Raw genomic sequence first — 9,724 nt, 5'->3', positions numbered from 1 at the left:
TATGTTTAAAACCACAAACCAACAACATAAAAACAACATAAAACAACAAATGGCACCGCCCTCACACATGCAAGTTGTTTTTGTACTTTACCCTGCTTGACTGCAGTTCTGCAGTCCACTGTCTACAGTATATTGAAGATTAATCAATGGGCCGACCCCTCTAAACTGCAGGCCAGCCCCTAGGGAAAAAACAAACAAACGAAACACCAGAAATGGCAACTGGGGACTGTCAGGCTATCTGAATATCCTCATTAGAGATGCACCGAATCCTGATTTTTAGGATCCTGTCGGATACTGGATCCACTGCTTAAGATCCTGCCGGATCCAGAACCAGACACCGGATCCTGCGAAAGGGTTGAAACACATAGCCAACTCGCACACGTGGGCCCTTTTTATTATGTTGGCGCAAACTATTTTTAAGACTCATTGGCTTACTGCCACACTGCCTTCAATGGCCTCTTCCAAATGGCTTTCACTCCATGCAACGATTGGGGTTGTGAAAGACCTAGGCTACGTGAAAAGTAGAGATGCCCCAGATCCTGATTTTTAGGTAACTGCTGGATAACGGATCCACTGCTTAAGATCCTGCCGGATCCGAATAATGTGAAAAATCCTATTGTCCTGCCGGATCCGGAACCGTATCTTGGATTACTTGGCTAATTAAAGGTACTGGCAAAAGAAAATGTTAGTATAAAGAACTACAACAACCATATCAATTTTATATAAACAGTACATGTAATACACACAACCACATAGACTAACTAAACAAATTAATGATAGTGAGTTTTTTTTTGTTTCAAGGTTTTAGTGTGTTACTTTTTCAGACTTGTTTTGCTGGCTCCGCTGACTTTGGAAGTACTCGCGACACTTGCAAATACGCTTGCCCCAATCCAACCAATAGGTCCTGACTGTGCCACTGCCTGCACCACCTTCTTCACCTGCAATGCCAAAAGAGACACAGCTTACCCAATGTATAACAACATTTATACTAAATGAATATGAGTCATTCCAGGACAAATAAACAAATATTCACCCACTTGCGACTAAAAAATATTCTGGAAAATACTCCTGGGTGTTTAGGCATCCAAGAGAAGAAAAGGGTTTGAAATCTCTGTTTAAGTGAAGTGGTGTCCTTTCGAAGTTAAAGACATTTTATAAAGGAATGCGGGATGTCTTGAACAGAGCACAGCAAAATACTGCAATAAAGTGTTAATCTACTATGGGGAAGTTCTGTCAAGATATAAAGGAACATTTAGAGCAAGCAACTGTGGTGTTCGGGTCATTTTTGACCCGCGATAGCAAAACTCAGCCATAAAATCCCTAAAAACACTAGTTCTCATCAAAAATTGTTTTTCATATCATGTCTAACTTGGTATGTATTCATATCCATGGAAGTATTACTTTATTTATTCATCTTTTTGACTTTACAGGTCTTTTATCTTACATTATGCAAATCGTTTTTGATGATCAAAACTATCAAAACCTGTATAAATTCACTATTAATACTTCCTTACAATAAAATACGGTATGTCACAGAAGTGAGTACACTCCTCACATTTTTGCAGATTTGTAAGTGTATCTTTTCATAGGACAACATTATAGAAATTTCACTCCGACACAATGATTACTGACCTGTTTACAACATATGACTATGTCCTCGGTTCTTAGAGTGAGATGAGTGAGCCATCTCTATGGGAGTAAAGCTGATTGGCTGTCGATCTGACGAAGATTTTAGTAAAATCACTCCTAAAATTTGGAATTCGCGCTGAGGGCGGGACCACCTGGAGACTATATAATGCGGCCCCGAAGGCGCGAACACTAACTTCATAGTCACGCTTTCTTCGGCGAATCGGGTAAAGTAGGGAGATGGCTCACTCATCTCACTCTAAGAACTGGGGACATATTCATATCCTAATGTTCTTATTCGTAAGACTTTGTTCGCCATCTCTATGGGAGGATGCAATCACTCCAGGATCGCATGCTGACCCCAGAACCCTGTGTCCCAGAGGGATAGCGGTCACATCAAGCAGGTGGAACCGGATGAAAGTGCAGTGGCTGGCCCAGCCCCTGGACTCCTAGGCTAGCATGAACCAGCCATTTGGAAAGCCTCTGCTTGGACAAAGCAAGCCCCTTAGAGGGGTTGCTGAAGCACAGTGTGTTGTTTCATTCTATAAACTACCAATAACATTTCCACCGAGTCTCGAATGAAAATATTGTCATTTAGAGCATTTATTTGCAGAGAGTTACAAATGGTCAAAATAACACAAAAGATGCAATGTTTTCAGACCTCAAAAAAATCCAAAGAAAACAAGATGATATTCACTTTAAAACAACATAATAGTAATGTGTTAACTTAGGAAGGGTTCGGAAATCATTATATGGTAGAATAACCCTTAATCACAGCTGTCATGCATCTTGGCATGCTCTCCACCAGTCTTTCACATCATTCTTGAATGATTTAATTGCACCCCCAGTGCATTTCAAGTTGCTGAGCTTTGTTTGATGGTTTGTGATCACCTCTCTTCCATTTGATCACATTTCAGGGGTTTTCCATGGGACGGGATTGGGCTTAAATCATATTTCTTAAATCACATTTCCAAAATATAAATGAGCATTTTTGGTTTATTTATTAATTGGGGTATGTGTGCTAGGTGCGCTGTATGTATTGCTGGGTTTATTATTGTGATGGGACATTTGAATGAATCTACTTCCTGGGGACATAATTTTCTGAACGCAGGTAAAGTAAATATGTAGAGAAACAGTGGTAACTTGGGTCTCGCATAACGTAACCAAAGGACAGTTTATGTTTTCTTTTGGAATGCAATCTCTGTGTGTTGCTGGGGTAGCTACAAAATATAATATCACATTATATCACACATAGAGCATTTTTGATATGTATTTAATTTGTCCCAATTGTTACTAAAGAATGATGTGACATACATACCTGCCCAGACTCAGGATTGCCGTATCTGAGGTAGTTCACAAAATGCTCACAGTTAAATGTTATGAGGCTGTATCGGACAGTTTTCCCAACCCATTCTTCTGCGTCCTTCAGAATTTCTCTAAGTGACCTTGGTTTATACTCTCGGTCCTTGGTGTTGTTCTTGCTCCACTTGCACTCGCCGACAACAGCATTAAATCTCTCCTTCTTTATAGTGCCGTTAGATTCCGTTACCTTACCCTCACCTGTTCAAGAAATAAGAATAAACTTTATTGGTCATTGGTCAAGTTCTCAAGTTCTTGGTCTTATCATCTGCAATACAGTATAGTGGGCAAATTGATGAGGCATTACAGGCAGACATACAGTATACCACAAATAAACATAGTGATTGAGTAAAATCAGCTATTATCGCTTTCAACCAACAGAGTTCGTGATATTTTGGCAGCTCCAGACCCCCTGTACAAAATTAGCTACACCAGGCCACATGTTAACCCTTTAAGACGCGGCTTTATGAATTTGTTGTTACCAGTATGGTAATGACCAAGTCGTGGTGCATTACTAAAGGGCCTGTGTTGTGTCATATTGTAGTGCTATGATAGTTACATTTCAATGACTACAGCGTGCCACTGGAGGTACGGTGCGCATTAAGGGGCTACACTATATGGACAAGATTTTTTTTCTCTGACAGCTGTTAGCACTCTACATAGATCCAATGTTCAATTATACAATAATTTCATATAGGGCAATGTACACCAACAATACAGTGAAATAAACATTGAAGCAAGTGTGACGGAGGTCATCTTGCACCTGTTCATCCCCCTCGGGGATCGAACGTGCGACCTCGTCAACTACAACGGTTCGGCAATGGGAGACACAGTACGATACTGCTGGGCCAAGAGACTAGTCTCTCGGCCCAACGGCACGAGACTGTATGAAGCTATCGGAGGGAGGTTTACCAACGTTCCACGCCAACTCTGTGCTAGTTAGCCTCCGTTACACTCTCCCCCTTAAACCTCACTCCCATCCCGGGTCAGCGGCACCACTGTGACGGAGGTCATCTTGCACCTGTTCACCCCCCTCGGGGATCGAACGTGCGACCTCGTCAACTACAACGGTTTGGCAATGGGAGACACAGTACGATACCGCTGGGCCAAGAGACTAGTCTCTCGGCCCAACGGCACGAGACTGTATGAAGCTATCGGAGGGAGGTTTACCAACGTTCCACGCCAACTCTGTGCTAGTTAGCCTCCGTTACACAAGCAACAGGGATAACTTGGAAAAAACTCAATATAATCTCACTAGACTCAAGCGCATGAATTCTCTCTCTGTCTCTGTCTGCGTATGAGAGTCTGGGGCCCATGTTGTAGTGGGCTGTAGCTTTGACTGAGGCGCCCCTGCTCTCTCACTGTCCCTGCATGGCTTTTGTTGACCCGGTCTGGCTTTTGTCTGAGATAAAACAAAATAAAATATATATTAAATGTTACTCTATTGTCTCTCCCTTCTGTGCCGTGGTTTAGAGCCAGGCTTTGACAGATGTAGGCCAGCTGGCTCAGAACACTAGTGTGACAATTGCAGAACTACCATGATGGGGGTGCTGCTGAGGAGTTAACATTATTACATTACATTGCATTGCACTTAGCTGACACTTTCATTTATTCAAAGCGACATACAGTTATCATTTTCCAGGGTATTGGTTACAGGCCCTGGAGCAATGTGGGGTTAGGTGCCTTGCACAAGGGCACTTCAGCCATGGATGGAGATGTAGGGAGAGTTCAGGGTGGATTCGAACATGCAACCCCTAGATTGAAAGACCTACTCTCTAACCACTATGCCACAGCTGCCCACCACACACAGAATGTAAGGAGAAAAGAAATGTAAAAAATATAATATGAGTATGAGGTAGTAATGGATGGGGTGGTGAGTGGACCTGAGTTCAATCATTACAAAGTAAGAGCCTGGGTGTAGGTAGGCTATACATACCGTCCACAGTTAGGTGAATGAGGTTATTGTCTCCTGCAAACATAGCCCAGTGGCTGAATCCTCCTCTCTCTATCTCAACTAGGTCTCCAGGTTCCTGCAAAGAAATGTCCTTTATGAGCCTTTTCAAGACACAAATTTAGTAGTAGTACTACCAGTAGTAGTAGTACTTTATTGTCCCCATGGGGCAATTTTGTTTGCAGTACAGACGCTGGCACATGAGACACAGACAGGTATAACAGAGCAACAGAAAAAAAAAAACAGACAGGAAACACAGACCTGCACAAACTAACACACACTATACACTATAAACAAATGTCCCTTATGAAACAATAATAACATATATTTACAGTAAATGGCAAGTATAATAGGTGGAGCAATGGCAAACAGACCATATACAATGAGAATTTAAATAGTTTGAATTTACAACTCCACTTACTGTACCATGATTTGGATGTTTGTGAACTAACAGGAAATGGGCAGGGAACTAAATAAACACTGTAATTGGGAGGGAAAGTAATCTCATCGCCCCCTGCTGGCAACGTTCCAAGCCCCTGCAACAAATGAATGGGTTTTTTCTTTGAAAAATTACATCTCGGCCCTGCCGACGAAGTAGAAGTAGTGGCAGTCATATTATAGGCATGTTGGCCCGTTTTATCGAATCAGGTGGTAAAATGTTCGGTTTTTCACTGATCTGAACTGATTTTAATATTCTTTAAAAAGCTAATACAGAACTACACTGACTGGCATGTGTGACGTGTTTACTCCATGTAATTAGCATAGCCAAACATGAGCCAGAGAGGTGGTTACTCGTCACCACAGAAGCCATCATATCTACTAGAGAAGTTAAAACCAAACCAAAATGATCGCGTGTATATATGTTTAATAAGAAGACAATGTGGAACTCACAGGATTACAAGAATGTGAAGATATGCGAAGAACTTGCGTTCATTCGCGTTCATTTGTTTCTCTGTGTTGTCAACGAGGCGCGAAGCACAGCATGCTGGGAGCTGTAGTCCGTTTCCGACCAGGGCCTCGTTTCCGAAAGGGCCTTAAGTACTACTTAACGCTACGTGCTACTTAAGTTCACACGTAACACCATCGTAGAGCTCACGGAGCGTTTCCCAAAGCCAACTTAGCAAAGAACCATCGCAGGTTGACACGTAACTCTAAGAGCAATCCACGAGTGGTCTAGAGTAGTCTTAACGCGCTAAGATTGATCGTAGCGGCATGGCACAGTGGAGACACCCACAGGATATGAAGGGAAAAGAAGAAACCTGCGCATAAGATTGTTGTTTTAAGACGCGAGAGGCATGGCACAGTGGAGACACCCATAGGAAAAGAGGAAACTTGCGCTTCAAGTTGATGTTTTAAGACGGGAGTGTAGCCTAAATATCATGGCAGCACAGTTGACACTGCAACATTAATTGTGGATGTGTAGGCCTATAAAATAAAAGTAATGTGTTTGGAAATATTTTACAGGCAGTAAAATAGTTCGACTGTGTTTGATAAACCTGGGCATAATTAAACTGTGATCAATCATAATGTGGGTGCTTCATGAACAAGAACAAGGCAAAATGAATAAGGGGCTTCGGCAACCAGAGACAAGAGTGTTGATGTCGGAAGGCCACTTCCGAAACTTTATTTATTTTATATTTTTTGAAGAAAAATGGTCAGCGAGTTGTTGCACCCTCTGTCATTTTCAAGTAGCCTAAGAAAGGGAAGGCGACGCCGAAAATACATGATAGTTGTAGGCGAAGGGTACGCTATGACAAAAAATAAAAAGGCAGCGATGGGGATTCTTGTAGATTTTTTGTTTTAATAACAGCAGACTGCCGTGCAAAAATGTCCTCACAGTTGTGAAAGTCTTGAGCGCGCGGTACTTTGCGCACCGCTCACCACATGTGCCAAGCTCCTTTCCCTATTCCGACTCTAGTAGGCTAAGCAATAACAAAAAGGCAGCGAGGGGATGTGTCAATTTTGATGGACATTGTTTTTCATAACAGCATGACGTGCTCTCGACAGTTGTCAAGCCTTGAACGCCTTGAGGTTGTAACTTTGCGCATCCCAATTTGGAACTCCAACTAGGCCTAGGCCTACTTGTCTTCTTAAATATTAAGCTGCAGTAGCCAAGTGCACGCGATTTATCTGGGTCTTAACGGCGTAGCTCATTATTACCGTCAGTTGGGAGTTTTGCATGATTTCATTGTGTGTGTGCATTTTATTTCATTTGCCAACAATAACTCCTGTCGATAGTTGCAAACTGCTACAAATGTAGTCCCACCCTTGTAAACAACTTTTGATACTGACACACGCCTTACATTTTGTAAATGGTTTAGCAGCAGATGACGGCGCAGTTGACAAAAGATTAAAAGTATCCCTCCTGTCCTTTATTAAACATATTAATACATTCAGCAAACCTGACAGTTTGTTTGAACGTCTTACTCTGAGCTCCACTCTGCACACATACCCCACAAGACATGCCAATAATGGTAACTACACAATACCAACTATAAAAACAAACTCAAAACAACGCACTGTTTTATGTAGAGCTATGGTGGAATGGAACTCCCTCCCAGAACATATTTTAAAAACCCAAAGTAAAGTTAGTTTTAAAAGGCAAATAAAGCAGCATTTTATGGTCAACTGTACATAATCCTTTAGGATGTAATCTTGGTCAGATTTCAAGTTTTGTTGTCTACTTTGTGTTGTGTTAGGGGTTTCTCATTTACCAATGAACTGTTTTTTTTGTGTGTATGTGTGTTTTGTTGTGTTTTTTTTGTCATTTAGTTAGTTATTAATTGTTGTCTGTCTCTATTTTATATTTTTTGTGTATGATCAAGAAAAGATGTCTTTCTTTTCTTCTTTTATATATATGTAGCCCTGTTTTTGTCTGTTTTAGTGTGTGTTTCCCCAAGAAAAGAAGTTTATCTTTTCTTCGTTTTATATGTTGTTTTGTATGTTGACGTCTTGTTTGTGATTTTTTTCTGTGTGGACCCCAGGAAGAGTAGCTGATATGTTTATCAGCTAATGGGGATCCTAATAAAATATCAATATCAGTTCACTCCGAGTACACTTCAGCACCACATATGTGGACAGCGATCCTTAAGAGCGACGCTACGAATGATCTTAGAGGCTGTGCACGCGCGTTCATGTACGAGTGTCTTTGGGAAACAGTCGTAGGAAATCTAAGAACATTCGTAGGATCACTGGTTAACGACACACGTAAGGCTAAGAACCATCGTTATCGGGAAACGAGGCCCAGATTGGCACAATTTCTATTTTTCTTAAAAGGGCAAAAAATGACTTCAGATTTTCACAGGTAGTAGTTCATCCTATTGTGTACGCTGAAAAATGTGTCTGGTGTTATAGTTCCTAGTCATATCTTTTTGGGATTTTTTTAAAAACTCGTCTATGGGAGTTTCAATAGGGTCGCCCTGGTGTTTGGAACGTAACCGCTAGGATCGCTGTTTTCCACTTTCCCTCCCAATATGACATGCAACATCATATAATTAAGCTTACCAGCATAGCTACGGTATGGTGCTTTTGTCTATTTGCAGGAAACTGTAAAAGAAAAATAATAAAATCAAGAATGATTTTAATAGCATTGGGGAAATGCGATCCATTGCTGCCTTTACACAACTGCAAACCTATACTGTACATTTTAACCTCCCTTATTTGACTATATAAACCTTGTAACAGTTTAACAATATCATGTGTAGTAGAGTGTAGAATTATAAGTAATTACACCCAGTACAGCCTCACATAGCAATATTTGCAATTAATACAAACCAGGCTATTATAGTTACGTATGACAGCTACTGTATGAATTCCTGACTATCAAAAACATGCATGTTAAGGTGACAGTCTAGTACAATAGCCTCTATCTACTACACACAATTTAAAAATATAACTAATAGGCCTATGAAATTAAGGATGTAGCTGTTTGGAACAGCTCTATCTAAATAAAGACACGGTTAGGCTACTTACCTCTGTCTACAGTATGTCTTTAAACAGCTCTGTGAAAATTGAAATGACAGTCACAAAATATTTTCTTACTGGCTTCTTCTCTCTGTGTGTGGGTCTCTTGGAGAAATGTTTATATAGGCCCTACTCACTGGAACTCCCCCTCTTCTGGCTAAGCTCAACTTTCATTCACATGGCTTCTTTCCGTGAAGGCTTTCAGATAATGGGAAATGGAAAATGAAAGTATTTTCCCTGCTCCAATCCCACCTCTTGCTGGAGAGATGCAGCAGTGGGATTGGAGCAGGGAAAATACTTTCATTTTCCATTTCCCATAACTAAAAGCCTTTACAGAAAGAAGCCATGTGATGAATAATAGTTGTGTGAATGAATAATAATCTCCACGTCCACGCCTGTGCTTAGACAGCTTGAAGTACAGTGCACACGCCCATCCATTAAATAATGAGTAAATATTTGGGATAATAATAGCTATGTACTGAATGTTTAAAAACAAATTACAACAAGGCGTGTCATTTAATAAATATTGGTATTGATTTCCCTTCTGTGTGGGCATACAGCAACCAGTACCCAAGGGGCCCCATACCAGGCTACTGTAAATTGGACACCAAATCTAATAATAATAAAATCTAATACAAATAAACATTTCCTAGGTTAAATGTTTTTATACTTTTGCTTCAAATTGCTCCAGTCCAGTCCACAGATCCGGTCAGTGAGCCAGCTTAATAAATGGCATGTTAACACGCCTCCCTTTTCCCAACGTTTCTAGTTGTTGTCTAGGCATGAACTGTAATGCAGCTTGAGACTCATCAAAAGAGCCTAAGA

At 40.9% G+C, this 9,724-nt stretch overlaps 1 protein-coding gene across 1 annotated transcript; it reads right to left on the bottom strand.

Annotated features, from left to right (window-relative positions):
* Nucleotides 1-341: 341 nt before the first annotated feature.
* On the bottom strand, nt 342-9,022 carry LOC134467403 (phospholipase A and acyltransferase 4-like). The gene is made up of 5 exons (XM_063221300.1): nt 8,909-9,022; nt 8,441-8,482; nt 4,922-5,015; nt 2,945-3,186; nt 342-938 (listed from the first exon to the last, which is right to left on the bottom strand). Exons 2-5 carry the CDS (start codon nt 8,444-8,446, stop codon nt 813-815), a joined length of 468 nt encoding a protein of 155 aa, XP_063077370.1. The 5' UTR covers nt 8,447-8,482; nt 8,909-9,022; the 3' UTR covers nt 342-812.
* Nucleotides 9,023-9,724: the final 702 nt, after the last annotated feature.

The sequence above is a fragment of the Engraulis encrasicolus genome, chromosome 17, assembly GCF_034702125.1.
Source record: "Engraulis encrasicolus isolate BLACKSEA-1 chromosome 17, IST_EnEncr_1.0, whole genome shotgun sequence".
Lineage (NCBI taxonomy): Eukaryota > Metazoa > Chordata > Actinopteri > Clupeiformes > Engraulidae > Engraulis > Engraulis encrasicolus.
This window is presented reverse-complemented; position numbering and strand designations above follow the sequence as displayed.

What these genes read in the sequence shown, in the direction of transcription:
- LOC134467403 (XM_063221300.1), bottom strand. An exon ending in CATTCACCTAACTGTGGACG is followed by an intron (nt 3,187 to 4,921) that starts GTATGTATAGCC and finishes TTTCTTGAACAG; the next exon opens with GTGAGGGTAAGGTAACGGAA. An exon ending in GCAATCCTGAGTCTGGGCAG is followed by an intron (nt 939 to 2,944) that starts GTATGTATGTCA and finishes TTGGCATTGCAG; the next exon opens with GTGAAGAAGGTGGTGCAGGC.